Genomic DNA, 24,550 nt, shown 5'->3' with positions numbered 1-24,550 from the left:
TCGGGAGGGAGACCAGGAAGAGGGTGCAGGGAGGAAAGGAGACACAAGGGGTGCTTCGGGGGGCTGGGGGAAATTTTTTAGGGCAAATTTGCGAACAGAAAAGCCCAATATGGGCATACTTGCCGCACCGGCTCCCTCGATGGACGGAGGGAAGCCGGTGCACACTGGGTCACTAGACCCTTCGAGCATGGGCCGATAAAACCTGAGAAAACCAGAGAAGCCCGTGGAAGAGGGGAGAGGTGCGTGTGCCTTTAACAGTTGGGTTGTCAGCTGACCTCCCAGCTGACTACTTGAGGCCGCCTCCGTGACCCTTGCGGCGTGAAGCCCTGAGGTGGAAAGGGCTGCGGAAGCAAAGCTGTTTGCTGTTTGGCGAGCGGCGAATAATGGCGTCTACCCAGTCCCCTGTGCTAAGGACCCGGGCACAGAGGCGTCGTGATGGTGCGGTAGCTTCTGATGAGATAATGGCTACTCGACGACCTTCACGCCCACAGAAAGTAAGTTGCTATCACTCATGCACCTCTGAAACTGGTGAGCACAACGAAGGTCTTATTCAAGCACATGAGGCACAGGCCCCCGAAAACGCAGCAATCAACATATCTAATCTACCCCCTCTCTGTGACAATGTGTTCGACACTGCATGTTTCACGCATGATGTTATTACAGGTCGCGACATTACTCACGGGTGGCGCGGGGCGGCAAATGAATGCCGCGCGCTGGACGTCGGCGAGCCCCTGCATGTGATCGCGGGGTCTGGAGGTTGCGGGGTTCTTGGAGCCCCGCCGACTCGAGGCGGCGTTAGCGCCAGTGGCGAACCGTCTGGACACTGCTGTGGCGGTTCTCTCATCCCGGCAACTGACGCGGGGTGTGTTTGCTTGGTCGCCGCTCCCGGGAGCGATAACGCTGTGGGGGCGAGACTCGGAGCGCGTGAGTCCTTGAACTCGCGCGGCCGAGGCAGCCTAGACTTCGTCACGGCTCGAGGCCTCGGAGAAGATGGATTAGCTCCCTCTAGCAGTGAGCTCGCTGCAGAGCAGGATAATGATCACGTGAAGGAACCGAATTCTGCCGAAAATCAGACCGCTGGGCCACGGCCGGCCACTTATTCTCTTCCTATCTTACCCTGCGACGATGTGGGGCTCATTCTAAATGACTCTAGTACAATGATCACTGCGAGTTCTCCAGTGAGTGTAACCACGAGACTGACCACAGTGGGTTCGCATGAAGAAATCGTATATATGAATGCGAATGACTTTAGCAATCAACATAGCATTTTTAACTCAAGTTTGCACGACTGTGATCGCAACTGCGTTCTTAACTTGGAGCACGGTACAAGGGGCGAGCCAGAGGCACGCAATTCAATGCTCGCAAGAAGAGACTCCCTTGGGGTAGTGAACAACGTTCTTCAGAACTTATCGCTCTTGAACAAAATGTGCGCCAGTAAGGCATCTAAAGAGCCGAACCTTTCAGCCGAAACGAAAGCAAAATCTGCAGTGAAACGCAATAACAGCCAGCTGTTGGGGGCAACCTCTGACATATGGCCTGCCTCGTGTTACAAACGGTTAAAATCAACCGATCAATCCTTAAAGGCCGACTCGAGGCACGAGACATCTGAATTACATTTGACTTCCCAAAAAAGACTTGCCACCTCTAAAGGGAAGTCCTATGGAGCCATCGATGAATCTGATGGCAACGAATATTCTTCACATAACGATTCTATGGATTCTTCATTAATGGAACGCCCATTTCCGAAAATCCGTCGTGACAAGGAGCCACATGTGACTAGACCTGCTGAGTCTCAACCCAATTCATCTTGTACAACTCTGCCGACGATGTCTTCTTCAACGGAAATACAAGCCCTTTTCATGGCCTCTTTGTCGATTTCATTGGCCCCGTTTATGAAACTGTACGAAAATATACATGACGCCACTAAGGACTTAACAACTGTGGTCGCAATGATGAGTTCCAAATTAACTCGGATAGAAAAAACTTGCGACCGCTCGTATGTCGAGCAACATGAGTGCCTTAAAAGACTGGAAGGAGCGTTTGTCTTGTTAAACGAGTGCAAGAAAACCGACTCCTCTGACAAAAGACTGTTCGCCGAAGTGGCGCGTGAGACCCTTGCCCTATTTAAACATGACATCAAAAATGTAGGTAGGCGGTTGTCTGAAGAGTGCCCATGTGGCAAGTTCACTAGCATGAAAGATAAACCTCAGGTTGACCAAGACCTTACTGGGGCATCAAAACAACAGCATTCATCAATTGATGCTGCTCCAAACCAAGATCCTCTTCGCTCTCAGTCGTCACAATCGACGCATAACTCCTTAGTGGAAGTGGATCTTGCTCTGGCACCTGTAAAGGCCCTTGGAGCCCCTCACGACACAGGGCTCACGATTGTTTCACCTACTTCAATCACTGGGCCTTGCTCATCGGTTATTCCGTTTGTACCAAACAGTGTCAATTTGTCATTTAACACAGCATTTGAGCAAGCCAGATGCGCTGACAATAAGGCTTCCGTTGACCCCCAAACGGCTTCTCCTTCGGGCATTGGTTCTGCAACTGAAGCAACTGCAGAAGTTGCGATTATCCCCGCAAATGGAGGTTTACCCAAGGTCTTTTCCGTTTTTACAGGATCCTCTAATGGTACAGGGAATCTGGCGACTTCGTCTTTAAACTCAAAACTCGCTGTAACCAGTAAGAAACCGAAGAACCAAAAGACAAAGAAAAATGTCTCAAATGGATCTCAAAAATTCTTACGCAACATAAAAATGGTACAGGCCGTTTCTATTGACTCGGTCAAAACTTTAACGGCTCAAGCTCCAGCTACGAGTAACGCCATAATATCACAAAAAAGTGCTCATTCGATTTCGGCCAAACAATCTCAATTAAAGAATACTAAGCCGTCTGAGGACGACATAACTGAAATCCTGGACTTCTCAACTTACGATGACCCAGAATTTGTAGAGTTAGAACCTGTCTCACCCACAAGCTTTGATGTGCCCCTAATCACTGTGCCATTACCTAAAGTTGATCCGATTCAATGTTTGGAGAAACCTGTACCATCATTGGACAAAGTTGCTTCTAATACTGTAATAACAAATCAGCCTTGTACTAAGGAGGTTACTGGTAACAATTCTACATTCAAACACAAGTCCTACGAAAGACACTGTGAACTGATTGAAGCTTGTGATAATTCGAACTCTATGCGTCTGCCAACAGTCAGTCCTGTGTTTATGACCATGGCCGATAAGCGGAACTTTTGCATAGCTCAGGCTCAAATCAGCAGACCAGGGGGACCCTTGGCATTGTCATGCCCTTCGATCAAAACAGATAAAAATAAGGAGCCCGTAAGGACTCTGCTGGAATGTGTTGAGGACGATCACCTTGGAACCAATCGAAGAAGATTAAAAGAATTGGTGGTTGATGGACGTCCTCAAACTTCACACGATAAGGTTCTAAAATCAGCGCTGAATAAAGTCTGCATATACAAGCTGGCAATCGAGAGCCTGGAACCAATCGAGAATCTGATCTTGAATCGAACAACGGTTCTTCAGTTACTTCATCTCGTACCAAGCCTACGTGCAATTTCCTCGAACGACATAAAAGTCGTGGAGTTTCCAGCTGAAGGCACGAATGACAAGGTGTTGCTTCACTTTACATCGAACCTTCTGATTAACTCAATATTAGAAGAAAACGTAGCATTGTTTTCATTAGGCTTCGATGTCTACAATCTGAACCACTCTGATGTACCACCACAATACTCCAGTGGAGTGCTTAATAATGGAAAGGATGCACCTTCGATTGCTGTTGCAGTACCAACGCTGTCGAAAGATATTCCAATAAGGACTCTGGAAGGGTCATTTCACTTGACAAACACCCGTATTCAAAGCTTCAACCAATCACCGCGCCGGCCAAGGACTCCTCAATTGCCATCTAGCGAGGTTACTGCTAAATGCGATGGCTCCAATGCTCAAATAGGAATTACAATTAAAAGAAAGGATTCTTTCAACGGAACTCTCAATGAGCATTTCATAACACCTGCAGCTGAAAATCAAGAATGGAATTGGCTTGCTGGGGCGTTAAATGTCAAAAAGAGCCAATAACGCCAGGACTCTAAAGCACCTACGGCTTGCTCTGTTGCCTCCTGGAACACTCGAGGGTTTTTTCACCTGTTTAACAAACCTTGGTTAGAAAATCTTCAAATTGTGTGTCTACAGGAAACATGGCTAAGTGAATTACCACTCATAGCGGACTTCGAGTCTGTAATAAATCCGGCCATAAAAGCTAAGTTGGGTCGCCCTATGTCAGGGCTTTTAACGATGGTCAGAAGGAATTCTGGCTGGCGCGTCACAAATTCCGTTAATCACTCTCCATATATTCAGGAAACCACCATTGAAAATTTAGGGAGACGGGACTTGCAGAAGGACATGATTATAATATTGAACGTATATTGGAACCACCTACGTGCCGGTAAAATGGAGTTCATTGACCAAATAACCGGTGTTATTGATCATCTGATGGAACATTCAGACTCTCCAAAGATTCTTCTGTGCGGCGACTTAAACATCGATCTATGTAAGGATCCACAGTTAGCCCAAAACTCGCTGGCACAGGCTTGGATAACTGAAATGAAGCTACGTAACTTTCAGATGCTGAATGGCAACACTCGCGACGACTTACCTTCGAGGCAAACATGGCACCGTATGGACTCATCCTCAACAATCGACTATATGTTCGCATCCGAAGCTTTACATCCGAGGATTCAATCGTTGAGGATTTGTGAAAAAGATCATAGCGACCACAACATGTTGCTCATGGAATTTGTATCAATCAGCACCATTCAAAGAACAAAATGGACTCATAAGCTCGAGGTTGAATCTAACAGGGTTCGCTTAAGACTAGAGGAGAGCGAAGTTAAGGGGGTGATGCTCCAGTATTGTCATCTGAGTGCTGACCTTGAATATGAACATCTTTTGACACAATTCAAAACGGTAAAAGTGGGTTCCAAAAACCCCAACATGGTCCGTGCCCACCACTTTGATATTGAGATATTGACGCAAAAACGAATGATGCGCACAGCCATAAGGAGAGCTAAGGCTCTCGACAGGGTCTCTCGTAAACTAGAAATAAAGGCGGCAAAGCAAAAATACAAAAATTGGTTGAAAATGCACAAATACACACAAGTGCAAAACGACGCAGAACAGATGTTAAATACTCTAAAAAACAAAAACACGAGTGATTGCTGGAGACTCATTAACAACTTTCAGGCTCCTCAATTGGCACTACAGTCCAGCATGGTTTCAGAAGAAACCTGGATTAATCATTTTGAAACCTTATATAAAGATAAAATCCCTGAGATTACCACCTTGGGATTAACCGCGAATCCATGGAATTTGACGTTTCCAAGAGAAGAGATAGTGTCTATTATTAACAAAGCAAGAGCTCCTGGACCGGATGGGCTCTCCAATTTCACGATCAAACAGCCTGAGCTATGGGCGTCCATATGCGTAACCCTATTTGATAGGATTTGTAAATCCCAAAAAACTCCGAAATCCTGGAAATCTGCGGTTATTGTCCCAATATTTAAGAAAGGAGACAGATCTTGCCCAAAGAATTATCGTCCTGTGGCTTTACTTGACAGTTTGGGGAAAATCTATGCCACAATGTTACAACACAAACTGGTGAAATGGGCAAATGAGTCTAATCACGTAGATAAAAGACAATCAGGTTTCGTAAAGCAAGTGGGCTGCTCTCTAAATTTGTTAGTCCTAAATTTGATGAAAATGGAAGCATTAGAATCTAAATCTAAGGTCTACTTGGCCTTTATCGACTTCTCTTGTGCCTTCGACACCATTGACAGGTCCCGCTTGTGGTCAAAACTGCAAAGTTGGGGATGCCCAGTCGACTTAATGGCAGCAATCCGCGAATTGCACTCTGAAACCTCCATAAAAATCCGGTTGGATCTATCTGGAAACGTAACAACCCCAATTAAAACCTATAAAGGGGTACAGCAAGGCTGTCCCTTAGCAGCTGCAATATTCAGTCTATTTATCTCCGATATTGGATTGGCAATCAATGCCGTAAGATCTTTTCCGCCGAAGATTGGAAAGACCTGCTTAAGTTGGCTGTTATATGCTGACGATCTTGTTCTTATGGATCTAACTCCCGTAGGCTTGCAGAGGAAACTGAACGCAGTTGCCCAATATGTTGCATTAAACCACTTGGTAATAAACACAAAAAAGTGTGAAATTATGGTGTTAAAAAATCTTAACAGCGGAAGACAAAACAAGAAAAGTCAACCAAGATGGTATTTGGGTAGTGACACCATTCAGACATCTCTAAATGTAAAATATCTTGGAATGTTACTAAATTCATCAGTCAACGATGGCCCATGGATGACTGAAAATAAAAGGAAATTCAAACAATTGGCCAGTCAAGCAGTCATCATACAGAACAAATATGGGAAATTTTCACTAAAACCGGTCCTTGCCTTTTACCATCAGAAGGTAATCCCAGTGTTACTATATGGCGCGGAAAACGCCTTGGGTTGCAGTTATGACACATGGTCTTCGCTGGAGCATTGTTTTTGGTCGAAGGTACTGGCGTTGCCTAGGGGTATTGCAACAGCTTGTGTGAGGTACGAACTTTCGCTTATCTCGTTACACGCAAGGGTTTGCTGGGCCCTAATAAGCTTATTTCGAAAATCACGCCAGCGTGAGCACATTCCACAATTTGACATCTTTCACGACCCATCATCGGCAAATAACAGCATGTTATCATTATGGTCGAAAAGATGCGAAGATATCTTAAGTATTCACGGAATCAGCATGGATCAGCTGCATAACGACCCGAACGCTGCTAAATTAAAAATCTGGCGTGCGGACTGGGAACAAACTTGTACTCAACGCACTACCGCTTCCATGATGAAGGACGCCCCGCTCGAGATAAGGCCTTTTAACATCTTACAACGTTACATTGAATTATTTCCAGGCCCACAGGCACGAAGAGCGTTCATGCTGATGCGGCTGAATGCATTTAAAACTAGTGAACGGCTGGTGTCTTGGCGAGCAAATAAAGTTGCATCCTTGAAGTGTAGAATATGCACTAAAGACAAGGAAACCCTAAAGCACTTGGTGCTATTTTGCACTAAACTTCGCTCTGAAAGGACAATTCATCTGGGGCCTTGGGGAGCAAATTACCCCTCCCGTTGTGCGGATGATTGGTGGGCCTCTATGTTTCAAGGATGTGACAGGAAGCTGATATTACCATTAACCCGATTTCTGATGTTAATTGAAAATCGACTGAACTCACTGTCGGTTGACGTTCAAGGATGACAATGGCTTGTATAGTTGTCTGCGAGCTTGGGAGGGGTATTGCTAAGCGATTGCTAAGGGATTGTTAACGGACATTTCTCTCTTGATGAAGTCCAGTGTCGTTTGTTTGTAAACATTTTAAAGGTTTGTAATAAACCGATAAAAATAATTAAAAAAAAATAATAAAGTAAGTCGCAAAAGCGGATACTAAATAACCCCCCAGCACTCCACATAAGATGGGGTGTGCTGGACCTACATAGGAAAAAGGTAAGTAAAGTGAATTTCACTTTACTATTCTGGGGAACTGTAGCTCACCCAAGAAAAGGTATTTAAACCTTAAGAGAAATCCAAAGGAATTCTCACACTTCACTGAAGGTGCTGTGTGTCACATACAAAAGTAGATGCCTAAGGAGTTTATCAGACTCCAAAAAGAAAAAAAACAGAGTCCAAATCAGATCAAAATACATAGCGAGAAAAAGGTCTCGCTCGCTTCAGGGTAGAAATCAAAAGTCTTAAAATCCAGTAAAAGAGCTGGGGGGGTCTCTAAGTTTGAAGGGAATTAGCACTGAAATGAGAATTCAAAGGGATTGGTTCCTCCGACGTATTCTACATCTATGACAGGTAATCACCACAGCTGTGCTGCTTCGGAAAATTTTCTGCGTCATTGATGTCGATACGCTGTCCTCGAAAGCCTCCGTCGAGCCGACGTCACCGGATGTTATAAGGAGGACGCACAACACCCGTAGCCTCAGTTCTGTTTTTTCCGCGAACGTGTTCGCTTTGAAGATCTCTGCGTGCCTTGGTTCTTCTGACTATTAGTCTATCGGTTCTTCGAACATGTTCGTTTGTGAAGATATCATGTCTTCGTCTTCTACCCCGCGGCCGGGTTTCAAGACGTGTCGGGACTGCGGTTCCAAGATGTCGCTTACAGACCCGCACAACGCCTGCCTCTGGTGCCTTGGTGAGGACCATGCCACGGATGATTGTGACGATTGCCAGTCGTTAACATCAAAGGCCTTGCTGGAGTGGAAGAAGCTTTGTCGGTAGGGTTTCCAAGCCCCGGAAGTCGAAATCCGCTTGGCTTTCAACCGACGATTCGAGAGGCAACTCTCCGCGTCGTCAGCGTAAGTCCAGGGGGTCTCGGTCCCGGAGTGGTTCCCGCCATTCCTCTGCCTCTTCGAGGCACTCGCGGAAGCGCCGTCACCGGCCGCTTTCCCCGTCCTCGTCCGAGGACTCCGCCCGTCGGCGGGTTGCTTGTCCCAACAAGCACTCTTCTCCTGCGGAATGGGATGCATTTCGTACGGAGATGATGGCGATTTTTCAGTCGCAGGGCTCCGTTCCGTCCGTGCCTTCCAAAGAAGCCGGCAGGGAACGTGCTAGGGCCACCGCTCGCATGCCTTAGGGCTCGGGTGGTCGGCGCGATCATCGGGCACCTTCGAGGTCCTGATAGGACAAGGTGGATTGCTCTAGTCATGCCCGCTCCAGGTCCCGGTCCTCGACGCCCTTGAGACCGCCGGAGCCTGTGAGGTCTTCGAAGAAGATGTCGACGCCATCGGCACCATGTCCGTCGAGGGACTCTCGAGGCTCCGCCTCCGAGGAAGTCATCGGCGCCGAGGCCGTCAAAGGACACGCTTGGGGCTCTGCCCTTGAGGCCTTTGTCGAAGCCATCAGCGCCACACTCGACGTCGATTCTGTCGACGCCTTTCGAGGATGCTTTATCGAAGGTACCCCGTGCTTCAGTGGAAACCCCGAGGAAGGCCCTATCTTTGAGCCTTTTTCTGTGCCCTCCTCCGGGGATTTATTCCAGCCTCTGGATTATATTTCTGAGGTGGAAGAAGGGTCTGAGGAAGGTTTGGTTCCGGATGAGGTTCCTGACGAAATATTGTCTGGTCATAGCCAGATTGAAGACCTTCGTCAGTCTTTGCACGACGCCAGTGGTCTTGATACCTCTCCGGAGGTTGAGTTTGGCAGGCCTGAGCCTGGTACGCATGCTGACTCTTCGTACAGGCGGGCTCCATTTTGGCTTCCCTGGCCGGAGGTGACAATCATGACGCACGCATCCCTCACGAGATGGGGAGCTCATGCCAACTAGTTGAGTCAGCGGTCATTGGTCTCAGTCGGAGTCCAGACTCCATATCAATCTGTTGGAGCTGAGGGCCATCAGGCTAGCTCTGAAGGCTTTTCTGCCGACTGTGCGAGGGAAGAATGTCCTGATTCTGACGGACAACAGTGTGGCCATGCACTACCTCAACAAGAATGGGGGTGGCGGGGCAGGGTCACTTCCTCTGTGCAGAGAGGCGATGCAGCTCTGGTTCTGGGCGGTCCAGCAGGAAATTTCAATCTCGGCAGTTCATCTGGCCGGAGATGAAAACGAGGTGGCGGACGCTCTGAGCAGGCAGAACACGGTCTCTCACGAGTGGGAGCTGGCTCAGGAGATTCTCCTGGAGATCTTCGCCCTTTGGGGGAACCCTCAAGTGGATCTCTTCGCCACCAGTGTCAACCGGAGGTGCGAAAGATTCTGCTCGCGGGAATTTCCTCCAAAGGGAGCCTTGGGGGACGCGTTCGTAGTGGAGTGGTCCTTCCCACTGATGTACGCGTTTCCTCCAGTTCCCGTCATTCCCCAAGTGCTGAGGAGGTTAGGGAGGTTCGGTTCCCGAATGATCCTCATTGTTCCGGCATGGGCCCGGAGAATGTGGTACCTGGACCTTCTCTACATGTCCATCTGCCCTCCACGCCGTCTTCCCTATCGAGACGATCTGCTCTCACGGGAGGGGGGTCAGGTTCTCCATCCAGAGGTCAAGTCCCTCAACCTTCATGCTTGCCTTCTGGAAGGTTGAGGTATAAGGATTGGGTCGTCCCTGAAGCCGTGATGGAGGTGTTGCTTTCGACCAGAAGGCCTGCAACAAAGTCCCTTTACCGTTGCCATTGGAGAAAGTTCTGCGACTGGTATAGGGTTAAGAATGTTGATCCCTTTTCATGTGCCATTTCTGTGATTCTGTCTTTTTTGCTTTCGTTAGCCCACAGGGGCCTGTAAGTGGGTACCATTAAAGGTTACCTGGCGTCGCTGTCTATATATAAGCGCTCATCTGAGGAGTGTTCTTACTTTAAGATTCCTTTAATTTCTCAGTTTCTGAAAGGGCTCACTAATGTGTTCCCGCCATCACCTTTCCAGGTGCCCGGTTGGGATTGAACTTAGTTCTAAAATTCCTAATGGGTGCTCCATTTGAGCCTTTACATTCTTGTCCTTTGAGACCGTTGACCCTTAAAACTGTATTTTTAGTTGCGGTTACTTCCACTCGCAGAGTGAGTGAGTTGCAGGCACTATCTGCTAAGCCACCCTTCACGGTGTTTCATAAGGACAGGGTTGTCCTTAGGGTTCGTCCTTCTTTTCTTCCGAAAGTTGTCTCGGAATTTCATTTAAGCCAGAAGGTCATTCTTCCGGCATTCTATCCTCCTCCACATCCTGGTAAGGAAGAGGAGAGGCTCCATAGGTTGGATCCTAGGAGAGCTTTAAGTTTCTACATCTCGCGCATGTCCCGGGTCAGAGTGGACGATCAACTCTTTGTAGGATACGCTAGAAGGTGTTTGGGACAAGCTGTTACTAAGCAGACTTTGTTTAGATGGATTATCTTGACAATTTCTGAATGTTACCGCTTGGCGGGTAAGGACCCTCCGATAGGCTTACGGGCCCATTCTACTAGAGGTGTGGTTGCCTCTACTGCTCTGCAGAGGGCTGTTCCCATTTGTAACATTTGTGAAGCAGCCACATGGGCCTCTGTCCATACTTTTGTAAAACATTATTCCCTGGATTCTATCCATGGGCAAGATTTGGCCTTTGGCAAGGCGGTCCTTTATTCTGCAATTTAATTGGGCATTTTAAATTCTTACATTCTAAATTCTTTTCCCACCCCCATACGTTGGTACTGCTTTGGGAGTCTGTCATAGATGTGGAATACGTCAGAGGAACCAATCCCTTCGAAGAACAAGTTACTTTCTTACCTGGTAAAGTTCTTTCGATGGGATGTTCCGATGACGTATTCCACATCGTTCCCTCCCAGCCTGCCCCGCTACAGAATTTCTTATGCGATTGCAGCTTACGTTTCCGCAAGGCTTTCTATGGTTATTCTGGCAGAAGATTGTTGCCACACGTTCTGGGAAAAAACTACAACTAAGGCTACGGGCGTCGTGCGTCCTACTTATAACATCCGGTGACGTCGGCTCTAAGGAGGCCCTCGAGGACAGCGTATCGACGTAATCGACGCAGGACGCAGATGCCGAATATTTTCCCAAGCAGCACAGCTGTGTTAATTACCTGTCATAGATGTGGAATACGTCATCGGAACATCCCATCGAAAGAACATTACCATGTAAGAAATTAACTTGTTCTTCTCACTAACAAAGACAAACTTTGAAACAAGCCATCTCCCAAGATCCTAGCAGCTTCCAGAGCTGCAGAATCCCAATACCAGGCGACCTGCTGTCCATTTCGAGTGCATCGTTGTGGAAAGGCTGAGGGTCTGCAGGAAGTGAAGAAGATTTACAGGGCGATCCGTGTCCTTTGTTGGTGCTGCAGAAAAGGTGCCAAAACCGCAGTGTGAACCAAGAAGTTGATGAAAGTCATACTACAGGTCCTCCCTCGAGACTGCTGCTGAGACACCGTCCATTGTCCTGCCGTTCATCACCAGACCAAGGCATCCAGTGGTCGGCTCCAGAGCTGCCACATTGCAGCAGAGCCACAACAAGCACTTTCTTCAAACCAAAGGTACTATGGTGAAAAAGGTATTGCTTACCTGATTGCAAGATTCTCGCGTTGAGTGCACGTAGAGGTTTCCAGGGCAACCTCCTCTTACCTCTGACCCAAGCTGCTGCTTGTTTCACCTTCTCTAGTCAGTTTATAGGTCTCATTTATTAGTTACTAACTTGCTGCTTCAATAACTTTAGACACTGGAAGAAATCCACAGGAGCGCTTCATTATTCGCTGTTTGTCAAGACTTTAAGCCCTCTCCGAACTGCCTTTAGCTAGGATTGTGTTTCCAGGCGAAGAAACCGTCTCTAGAACCTTGAACTAAGCTCATGTTGCATTAACCACGTATTTTCCTCCCTTTAAGTGACTTTCCTATATGTGTTTGCAGAGAGGATACATTACCGTATGACTGTTGAAAACCGCGTGAGTGCGCAATTACCGATAATACGATAACCTTGTCTTTTCCCTTTCTAACATTGCTACAAATGTAACCGCGAACAAACACAAAAGTGAAAGTGCCCTTTGAAGTGTATTATCGAGTATTCCTAAGGGTTCTACCGTAAACGTCTGACATATTTAAAGTGATTCTGGTGTGTGTATATATAATAAATATATATCTTTTATATAAGTGTAAGTGCTTTTTTGTTGTGCCTGTCTAGCTAAGATTCAGAGTACTTAACTACAGCTCACATCTTCCTCTTAAAATCAGCCTGACTGCTCTGCCACACTACCAAGGTCCTGAGCTAGTACAGACTGATAACAAGAGTTGGTGGGGGGGGGAATCTACTAAAGTCTTATGCCAGTAGGACTCTAGGAAATCTCCCCTAACAGTCATCCAACCTGGACATTTAACAATATACATTGAGTCTTTGAATGATGACTCGAAATGCTGCTGGACCTATTCTCCTCGTTAACGGAGCACTGATTTGTAAATGAAACCATTGTGGTTTAAGATTGGTGTTCAGTCTTTGGAAAGCTGATTTTATCTTCTATGTATCATTTGCAGATGGCTGAGTTTCCCCTGGAGCCAATGCTGTGTAAAATGCTGATTATGTCTGTCCACCTGGCTTGCAGTGAAGAAATGTTAACCATTGTCTCCATGCTTTCTGTACAGAACGTCTTTTACAGACCAAAGGTATGAAACTCCAAATTGAATAACTGAACGCTATGAATATCAGCTGAGTTATCAGGCCATGCTTGTGTTTTGTTGTAGCGAACGCTGGGCTCTGCCGATAAAATAACTGCTCACAATTGGTTGTTACTTGTGAATCTAAGTGCTCACTGTATAGGTTAGCGGTTTGTACATATCCTATGCATTTTGCCACAAGTATGTGGAATTAAGACTTAAATGTAGACACTATTCAAGTTTTCGGATGAATGTAATAAAGTAGAAAAGTTCAACTGCAGTCGTCATATAGTTATAGCCTCAGATTGAAGCATAAATCATATTAGCACCAAAGCAGGTGGAGCAACCAATCGGGTTCCTTGGATCGTGGGCTGAATCGACCGATCCAAGCCCGGGTTCCATGGAACCTGACGGGTGCTTCCCCTGCCCCGCTTTGCCATCTTCACCCTTACCCCCTTCATTTCAATGTTCCTGTCCCCCGCACTCACCTTTCTGCTGCTGCACTGTGTCCGCCATGGAAATGGAAGAGGGTCTCCGTATGGAGCCCCGCCTTCCTGATCCATGGCAGCCATCTTAAGACAGTGTTTTCATTCAGTGAACAGGACTACTAGTCAAAATACAATGCACCCGGGGTGGTAATAGCAATAACCAGGGCTACGCTCTGGCCTTTAACTTAGACCTGGCCTTCACCACCACGTTCCAGCCCATGTAACGGGTGGTTATTGCTATAGTAGAAACACAATTTTTTCAGTTGACTTCAGGCAATTTGGCTGCATTTGGCCTATCGGGTGGAATGTCATACATCTAAACTTGGCATGGTTCATTCTTCTGCTGAGAAGGATGGGGTTGTATCATATTTCCTAGCAAAATAGTAACTCATGGAAAGACCACAAACATGCATATTAACTTATTGGCTGCCTATTTTCATCTGCTATATAGATTGGATATTCTGCAAAGCAGATTGATTTGATATTCATGGAAGAAAAGTTACAAAAAAGTGTTTATCAATGGTCCTTTTGCTCCTATTCAGGGAGTGCGTGTCTGCTAACTGGATGAAAAGGCTACACAGTGGTGCAACCAAAAATAAAGTACACCGCTGCTATTGATGTATGATCTGAACATATTTTCTTGGCAAGATAACTCGTCCAGGAGCAAAAAAGGAAATTGACAGTACCCCTGAGCTGGTAGCCTACTTAGAACAGCACAATTCATGCAGTTGCAGCTTTCAGGGACACTTGGGAAACAGCGTCCCTTTCAGTGAAATGTCCCTTTCAGTGAAAAGGAAACTGGTTAACAAAAAGTATAGGGGACTACGAAAGTTAGCAAAAAGAGACCAAAGAAAATGGATTTCTGACATAACACCCTATTTTTCTTGTGATTTCTTGGCAGTTTTTGTTCAACGTGGTTCGCTTTGTTTGATCTAAACATGTGCTTTTTACCACAGGATAAGCAAGCTCTTGCAGACCAGAAGAAAGCTAAATTTCATCAAACTGAAGGCGATCACTTAACGTTACTTGCAGTGTATAATTCTTGGAAGAACAACAAGTTTTCAAATCCCTGGTGCTATGAAAATTTTATCCAGGCACGCTCTTTACGCCGGGCCCAGGACATCCGGAAGCAGATGTTGGGTATAATGGACAGGTATGGTAATGAAATCAAGGGGATGTGCTGTTATCTGCCACCCGACAAGAACACTGCTATTTAAAGTGTTCCAAAATACTGTTGCTTGCCTTGTGCATATTGCTAACGGTGATTGATTTCTTGTTTTTTTTTTGTTTTTGACAAGCAAAACACTACTTTAGATTTGCTTATTTGAAGGACAAGATATTAATGTTTCTTGTCATGTTACCAAGTCTAGGTTTTTGTGTGTATGTACTTATAAAATATTCCTTTCTCTTTTTTATTGCAGACATAAACTAGATGTAGTGTCCTGTGCGAAGGCAACAGTTCGTGTTCAGAAAGCAATCTGCAGTGGCTTCTTCCGAAATGCTGCCAAAAAGGATCCCCAAGAGGGTTATCGGACACTTATTGACCAGCAGGTGGTATATATCCACCCCTCAAGTGCTCTGTTTAACAGGCAGCCTGAATGGTAAGGTCATGCGCCTAACTTTAAAATCTTCACTTGTGCTCTTAGAAGCTTCTGACAGTGCCGTCCATATTGTGTAGCTTATTTACAAGGCCAGTCTGATTTAGTGGAGACTGCCTTCTATTGCCCTTAATTATCAGTGTACCTTCTAACACAGACAGTCCTTAAAGTCTGCACACTTAAATCTGATCCTAATTATTGAAATAAGGTAGCAGAAACTGGAGTATTTATTTTACTGAATTGTAAGAAGCCTCTGTGTCTGTGTGTTATCTGAATCCTCAAGAGGCTTTCGGGAGGGGCTCGGTGTTGTTGCTCCTCGTTTTTCGTTTGAGAGCACTGAATCCTGAGGTTTTCCACATTTGTTATAACTTATTGTGCTGCCAGTCGTGCTTCGAAATGCTGCCCGAGCTTCTGTCATTTCTTGGTGTCTAAATAGACTGCCATTGCAACTACTAACTTTATGCCAATTATTGTTATTTTTGTTGGAAATGGAATGGGAGAAAACTCATGGCACACTTTGAGATAGGAAGATGAAAGACATTTGTTGAAACATTCATCATTTTTCTTTACATTTTCTATAAACAATTATTTAGATATTTAGTAGGTTGCCACAACTGTAATGGACTATCGGAAAATCTACAGCAAATATAATTTGCTAGAAGCCAAATGGGCACATGTTTGTTCCTCTTTTGGGAAAACCCCCACATACACACACTGATTATGGAATGTATGTTTGTGTCTGTTTACATCCCTTTGGTGATGCTGGTAATCTCCTGTACCGAAAATAAGAGTCCTATTTGCTTTGTGTGTTTGTGTATGTATACATAGTGTCATAAAAGTGTGTATTTTATCAAACCAATGTGTGACTGTTCTTCCTATTATTATAGTGCAGTGATGTAGCCTTGTGGATTGCAGATTCAGTGAAAAATGCTTTTTACTTGTCTTCGTGTCGTTTTATGAGTCCCAGGTGCAGGCACGTAACGAGATTAAGGCCAAAGTGCTGGTATCATTGACTGTTACCAAGCACATTAAAGCTATTGAGACATTAATGCTGCAGTGATGAGTACACCTCCAGTCTGTTTTATTTAGAGAGGGATTCAGCAAATCACTTGTACAGATTGTCGAATGGCTGTGCCACTTTGAATATTTGATTAAAGTAAGAATATCTTTCTATGTATGAAGTCCCTTTTCTCATGCTTTATAATTGATCAAATAGGAGTCCTGCATGTTGCGAACATGCTGTGGCTTTGTAAACAAGTACTGACTTTTGACCTCTGGGCAGGGGTGTTGCTAGGTCTGAAAGATCCAGGGCTAGACTAATGTTGGGACTGTCAAGACTCGGCCTAGCTAGTCTTTTGGTTGTAGCTCCTGAGCTTCTATCTGGGGCTACAACCAAATAGCCCCCTCAGCCCCCCCCCCAGCAACGCCTCTGCCATCATATTGTTAGTTCTCCAGACACACTTTTTGCTGTACTTGAGAGCCTTGAAGCTCATTTGTGGGTATTTGGTAATTCATTCATCATTTGTCCACTCCAGCTTTGTCTCGTGAATATATTTCACATTTTAAACCATGGGACTTGCTTGCTCTGCTGAATTCTCCCATCAAATCCCTTCCTATTCCTTTTTTCTGAGATAGTTATTTTTGTTGACAAGGCCTTTGTTTCATTTACACCACTATAATTATTTTTCATTTTAAGGGTTGTGTATCACGAGTTGGTGCTGACCACCAAGGAGTACATGCGAGAGGTGACGACGATCGACCCACGGTGGCTTGTTGAATTTTCACCAGCTTTCTTCAAAGTCTCTGACCCAACCAAGCTCAGCAAACAGAAGAAACAGCAGAGACTGGAGCCATTGTACAACCGCTATGAGGAGCCGAATGCCTGGAGAATATCTAGAGCTTTCAGGCGCCGGTGATTGCCAGAGAGCAGGCTAGGACCTATCCAGAGCCTCAATAGACTCTATAGCCTTCACTGGTGCTGGAGCAGCTCTTTGGTTTTGCCTTCCATAGAAAGAATGCTTGATTTGTATTATATACAGATTATAATTTTTTTTTTTTTATAGCAAAGTGGACCAGAGGAATCTTGAGCACAACGCTGGAATTTTTGCACAACTCTGAGGGTGCGACTTGATTCATTTTAATACACCATTTGCAACATGAAAAAAGTTCTAAGGGCCTTGATGCTCGTTCTTTTTTAAAACCTAAATGTGGGTCCTTGTTTTTATTCTAAAGTCTCTTGCTCTTAATTTTGACACTATGTATTTATTTATTTTCATAAAAGACTATTGATTGCCTCTGCCAAATGTTTTGTTTCCTTTAGTATTGTTACGAGAGCTGGTGTAGAGCTTAAGAAGTGGTGTCTACCAAGCAAGTGTGAGAGATCCCACGAAAGCCAAACACAAACCTGTTTTTGTTGGGTCCTGTGTATGTCCATGGAAACTATTTGGAACTTTGTTCTCTACTTGCAGGGTAGGCAGAATATGCTCCAATAATTAACCACATCCACTCCTCAGGTTGTTCGTCATTTGAGCCTAAGTGGTTGCAGCTGCTAAATATAGAGATTCTGTGCCACACAACATGTGATATCTTAATTCCTCATCCAATATTGTGTGTTGTCACTTAGCTACACCGAATGCCCTCATCACGGTTAGCCTGTATTTCAGCAAGTAGTGTTTTATTCATATTTCGTTTTAATAATATTGTAATTTAATATAATGCAATAATATAATAATTTAATAATATAAAATGTTTAACATTTGTGTAAACGTAATAGGCCCTTTTTGTACTACTTCTTTCACTATCGCCAACCCCATACATTTTAATTCTCCTAGCTGTGGTAATGAAGAGCTCTTGTGTGCCTTGTAAACATCCATACTTTTGAATGGATTGTGTCCTCCCACGTATTCCTCATCTTATGATATCTCCAGCTGCTTTGGAAAAAAAAAATCTCTCGGCAGAGGGCGCTGTGCATCGAGACAGTTGACTCGATGTACCTCGAGGGCTTCATCTCGGCTGACGTCATAGAGTGTATGTATACCACACACAGCGCCCTTTGGCTTCAGTTCTGTTTTTCTGCGAATGCAATTGCTTCGAGAATTATAGCACGCTTCAATTTTCTACGAAAACCGTTCGAGATGACCTCGTTTTCGACTTTGAAGACGGTCTTCAAAAAGTGCCTAGATTGCGGTGCAAAAATGTCCATCATGGACCCGCCTAAAATATGCATCTGGTGCCTGGGCGTCGAGCATAAGACTGCTGACTGTCGATCCTGTCAGTCGATGGCAAGTAAGGCCTAAAAAGAGCATAAAGCCAAGCTGTCAGTGGGTAGGATTGTCCCCAAATCCCCGTCCACTCCTGTGAAATGTGGCTCATCCCATGAGTCGAGATTCAGCTCCTCATAAAAAAGGTCAAAAAAACGATCCCTCTCGAGGAGCACTCGCTCCTCTTTATCATCCAAACAATTGAAGAGAAGCCATAGATCGCCCTCTCCTTCGTCGTCTTCCTCTGAAGAAAGGAGCGTAGTCTGCCTGACTAAATCCTTCTCCAAACATGAGTGAGGACTGTTTAGGAAGAAAATGTACAAAGTCTTTGAGGATCAGGCCCCATCCTCCTCGAGAAAAGTGGCTGTGCTACGGTCGATGACAAGTATGAGGCAAGGCGAAATCCTGCCCCTCCTCAAAGCCGAGTCATAAGCCTAAGACTACTCAAGAGTTTTTGAGTACTCGACGAGATGAGAAATCATTGAAGAAACCGTTGAGTCGAGGGTCAAGTGCCTCTAGGCACAAGACCAAGGTCAAGCTGTCGACGCCACTGCCGTTGACGCCGATGAAAATACCATTGACGCAGACTGTACATTCTTCAACGTTTTTGCCTCGGTCAGGAAAATATTTTTAAACCTCTTCCTAAAAAGGATTTTTTCAGATCATTTACCTCCATTTATGAGGCCTATGAAACATCAGATGACACACCACAGGTGGTCTTCTGTTGGATACCCCTTGTATGCGTAAAAATACTAATGTTCCTGAATTCTTCATTTCAGTGGAGACCAGGTTTAGGGAGCTATGTGACAACCTACAGACAGCTAGTGGGGTAGACACCTCCCCAGAGCTAGATTATTGGAAACCAAACCCAGCTGATGTATCCTACAGAAGTCTAATGTCCAGAGTGGTAGAATTCCTAGGATGGCATAGATCAACTCCTGCATTTGAACAAGACGACCTAACTGACATATTAGACAAAGGACCTCAATATGACCCTATTCTACCATTTCATTTGGCACTACAAAAAAGGGTTGCTGCAAACTGGGAAGCTCCAGAGTCCAGCCCTGCAGTAAACAAAAATATGACAAATACAGGCCATCCAGTAGCAACCCTGGCTACCTGTCAGTACATCTGACTCCAGAAAGTCTAGTACTGAAAGCAGCTAAATTTGCCTCCAAGCAAGCTGCGTACTCAACCATACCGCCTGATCGAGATGACAAACTCGTTTACTCATGGGCAAAGAAAGTATTTTATGCTAGCAGCGTGGCTTTAAAGTCTGCTAATTCTGCATGTGCCCTTGCAAAGTTCACATTCACCCTGTGGGACTGCATAGCAATGGCGGCTGATCACATCCCTCAAGGGGAGGAAAGCAATGGTTTCATGAACCTGATAAGGGATGGCAAGGAGGCCATGTGTGAGTCTCTACAATCAGGTCTGGACACTGCTAACCGCGTCAGCAGGGCCATGACAGCAAGCCCTTTCATACGCATATTTGCGTGGTTGAGGAAGTCAGGGTATGCACTTGATGGACAATCTAGACTCCTTAACATGCCCTTTGATGGCTCCCATTTATTTGGTAAGAAGGCTGACAAAAGCTTTGAAAAGCTGTAGACCTCAAAGGCGGCAGGCAAGTCCTTAGGTGCTGCTGTTAGGCAGCCACAGCCTTTTCACCCAGGCGGATCATCTTGGAGGGGTAGGTCCTTTTGCTACTCCTCCTCAGTTGGAAGAGCAGGAGGACAGGCTGGTCAAAGAGGAAAAAGAAGATTCCCTCATAGTGGACGAGGGAAAGATGGAAAGCCCGCCCAGCAGCAGCATCTTTACCATCAGCCGCTGCTTCAACTGCTTCAAAACCACTCAAGGTCTTGACTCACGACACATCGGTGGGAGGCAGACTGTCGCAGCATCTGGTAGAATGGCAAGTATTGCTTCGGATGCATGGGCACTGGAAACATTAGCCCAGGGTTACGGCCTCCCCTTTTTATACAGAGACCTTGGGATCATCCACCGGGAAGCCATTCACAAAATGTTACTGATTCATTCCTGTTGCAGGAAATGTTGACCCTGCTAGAGACTAAGGTGCCATAGAACCAGTACCTGTGATGGAGAGGATGGTATGCTCATTATTTCCGAATCCCCAAGAACGACGGAGGACTGAGAGCCATCTTGGACTTGATACTTGAACAAGTTCCCGAGGAAGGACAAGTTCAAGATGGTCACACAAGATTGAATGTTATTGTTGGACCTTCAGGATACTTACTTTCATGTGCCAATCCATCACAAGCCCAGGAAGTACCTGAGGTTCGCCGTTGGCGGTTCTCATTCGGGCTGACCTCCGCCCCAATGGTTTTCACCAAGTTGATGGCGGTGGTGGCAGCGAGTCTCAAGAGAGGGGGGGGGGAGATTCACGTCTACACCTAAACAATTGACTTATCAGGGCACGTTCACACAAACAGGCCCAGGAACATCCCAGCATCACCTGCCACTCCCTCCACAGACTGGGCTTCTCCCTCAATTACAAGAAGTCCCACATAATGCCATCTCAGAGACTCCAGTTCATTGGAGTGGTCCTGGATACATCCTTTGGAAAAGGCTTGCCACCAGAGGTGAGGGCTCAACACATTTTGTAGATGGTCACCAAGTTTCAGAGTGCCCAGCATCTTCCGGCCTTTGACTTTTTGAGGTTGCTCGGCCTCATTGCATCCTGCATTTGTCTGGTGCCAGAGGCCTGCCTGAGAATGAGATTCCTTCAATGGGCCCTCAGAACTCAATGGTCCCAATTCTCAGGCAGGCGGTCAGACCGCCTTCAGGTTCTGAGCAGAGTCACACAGGACCTTCTGTGGTGGGCCTGCGAGGACAACATTCTGAAAGGAGAACCTTTTTGGCTGCCATGGCCAGAGATAACAGTAGTGACGGATGCCTCACTCACAGGCTGGGGAGCCCCCACCAACAATCTGCCAATCAGCGGTTGTTGGTCTCCATCAGAATCCAACCTACACATCAAACTTTTGGAACTAAGGGCAATCAGACTAGCGCTGAATGCCTTTCTGCCCTCTGTTAGGTAGGAATTAGTGTAGTCCAACTGGTGTGGGACTACACCCAACTTTGAATATAGGCCTGTACTACACACGTTGGTAGTGTGACTGAACAGCCAGGCTTATCTTACAATGAAATGGGTAAATACAGGTATCCAGGTAAACACTTACACACTAAGTTATATAATAAATGATGTATTTATACACAAGGATATTTAAAGCATTCTTTAAAAAGCAGCAATTGGTTTTAACCTTAATTCCAAGTTAGGATTCAAAAAGTGAACAATAAAGCAGGTCAGTAATTAGTATGTTACACATGATCCAGCACCCAGAGGTGATGTCATTCGAGGTCAGTATAACATTTATATGTGTATCACCTTTGCAGTATTGAGTTATTTAAGGAAGGAAAGTTTAGGGTTAGAGCCGAACAGACTGATGGGTTATAAGCACAGTTAGATTCACCCAAAGGGATGCAAGCAGTCTATTATCCCAGCATTAAAGTGGTCAACATTTAAGACCTGTAAGGGAACAAGCACTGCCAAAGGCAATGGGTTCAGAAGGAGGCCTTTAGGGAGCTAGGACAGCAAGTCAATGGGCAAAGTCAAAGTTCTGATGCTCTTCTTAGAAAAATGTTCTTAAATAGTCTGTGTTCAAAAGAGAAATCACAGCAACTCCAGAGAAGTCATCTGTAGAAAGCAAATGCTGTAAAGGCCATTGCAGGTACGTTGAGGTCAACTTCGTGTAGGGTTAAATCACACTCCAAAAGATAGGAAGTACCCCAAATGGCAAAAGGATACAATACCCCCAAGCCCAGAGTACCTTTTGAAATGAAGTTGTTTGGGCTGGATGCAATGCAGCAGACCCTTGTTCCTGGTCCTTGATCGTGGTGACGAAAGGGATGACGTCTGGCAGGCTCCTGCAGCAGCACTCGAGAGAGAGGGACTCGGCAGCAATGGATTTCCATCGATTCAGCAGCTGTTTGTGGTTTTGGTGCCTTTTTCTCCACGCCAAAGAATGAACTGCTCCGGTTAGAAGTTCCTTAATACCTCGGTCCTGGGCTCTGGTGAGGGTACTCTGGATGTGGATGTCTTGCTTTTGTGGGATCCTCTGGATGCATAGGAAGATTTTGCCGGATTCGCACTTTGGAAGACAATGCACTCACAGGTGATCGAGGTACCATGGGTATTGGGATTCTGTGGCCTTGGAAAGTTTCAGCAAGTCAGGGGTTGCGCCAAAATAGTTTGTCTTGAGGCTTGTTGGCCCCACCAGCTAAGGGAGGAAGTTGTCCTTTGCGGGTCTTCCCTGTCGATTTGAAAACTGGGTCAGCACAGCTGCAGTGCTTCACTGGGCACTTTGCGGTACAGGAAGGTGCTGGTGGCATCTTCTCTTGTCTTCTGCTTTGGATGTTGTCCTTGGGCACACCTAGAGACAAAGGACAGAGCAGTTGTTACCCTCCCTCACTTACTGCCTTTCCAGACACACTGGAGCATGGGCGGGCTTCAGGACTGAAGCCGCCAAAGGCGAACACACAAAGGATTCAAACCAGATCCAAACAGAGTAAAACCCCAGTAGAAACTAACAAGAAATGCCGAAAAAGAAGACATGGGCCATTTTGAGAAAATGGTCACCCTTGGATGCAGTACTGCAGCTGAGGTATCAGCCTGCAAATACATGTCAACAGGTAGTACACAAAAAAACACTACCACCAGCCATTCAAGTGAGTTAGTGTAACAGAATGTTACATGAGGAATGGGTTAAAGGAGTTACTATGTAACCCCCCAGCACTCCACATAAAGTGGTGTGCGCTGGACCCATAAAGTAAAGATAAGCAAGACTGAGGTAATCTTACTATTCTTGGGAACAGCATTTCACCCAAGAAAATATAGTTAAACATTAAGAGAAGTCCAAGGGACTTCTCGGTGTCACTGCACAAATGTTGCTGTGTCACAATGCAAAAGCAGATGCCTATGGAGTTTACCAGACGCCATAAAACAGTAAGGATCATGAACGTCTGAAAAACACATGAGTGAGTGAGAAAAAGGTCCCACTCAGGTGTAAAAATTAAAGGCCCTGAGGCCAGCAGAAGAGCCGAGGCTCTCTAAGGTTAAAGGGAATTGGCACATAAATGAGCATTCTCCCTAAAACCCTCTGTATGGGGAAAGAATGTCCTGATAATGACGGACACCACAGTGGCCATGTACTACCTCAACAAGAGAATAGGCATAGGGTCACTACCACTGTGCAGAGAAACAATGCAGCTCTGGTTCTGGGCAATTCAAGAAGGAATCTACCTGTCAGCATTTTACCGGCAGTAGAGAACACAGCGGCGGATGCTCTGAGCAGGCAGAGCACAGTCTCCCACGAGTGGGAACTAGTTCAGGAAGTCCTTCAAGAGATCTTCACCCTTTGTGCAACCCCTCAAGTGGATCTGTTTGCAACCATTGTCAACCAGAAATTCGAACTGTTATGCTCCAGGGAATTTCCTCCAAGAGGAGCTCTAGGAGACACGTTCGTAGTGGACTGGAAATTACCACTCCTGTGCCAGTTTCCTCCAGCCCGTCATTCCTCACATGATCAAGAGGTTGAGAAAGTTCAGGAAATCCTTGATCCTAATTGTCCCGGATTGGGCCAGGATGACGTTGTACCCGGACCTTTTGGACATGTCCATCTGCCCTCTAATATGTCTTCCACAAAGGGAGGACCTTCTCGTGTAAGAGCAGGGTCGGTTTCTCCATCCAGAGGTCAAGACACTCAGCCTTCACGCATGGTTTCTGAGAGGCTCAGATACAAGGATTGGGACCTCGCATATGACGTAATGGAGATTTTGCTTTTGGCCATGATGCCAGCAACAAAATCCTTATACTGCTGACGTTGGAACAAATGCTTTAGCTGGTGTAAGGAGAAAGATGTGGACCCTTTTCAGTGCGATAGACCTACAGTGTTATTGTTTCTAATACATCTGGCAAATCTGGGGCTCCAGATTGGAACAATCAAG

General features: G+C 45.7%; 1 protein-coding gene across 1 annotated transcript in view; it reads left to right on the top strand.

Annotated features, from left to right (window-relative positions):
- The window catches only part of DHX8 (DEAH-box helicase 8), a 429,571-nt gene extending 412,005 nt beyond the window's left edge, over positions 1–17,566 (top strand). Inside the window, exons 20-23 of the mRNA XM_069634412.1 lie at positions 13,058–13,186; positions 14,622–14,818; positions 15,087–15,266; positions 16,960–17,566. Coding sequence (XP_069490513.1) covers positions 13,058–13,186; positions 14,622–14,818; positions 15,087–15,266; positions 16,960–17,179 — 726 coding nt within the window. The 3' untranslated portion in view covers positions 17,180–17,566. The remainder of the gene's footprint in view (positions 1–13,057; positions 13,187–14,621; positions 14,819–15,086; positions 15,267–16,959) is intronic.
- Positions 17,567–24,550: the final 6,984 nt, after the last annotated feature.

Source organism: Ambystoma mexicanum, chromosome 13 (genome assembly GCF_040938575.1).
Source record: "Ambystoma mexicanum isolate Mex_15411 chromosome 13, UKY_AmexF1_1, whole genome shotgun sequence".
Lineage (NCBI taxonomy): Eukaryota > Metazoa > Chordata > Amphibia > Caudata > Ambystomatidae > Ambystoma > Ambystoma mexicanum.
Note: the sequence above shows the minus strand (reverse complement) of the source record. Positions and strands in the feature narration are given on the sequence as shown.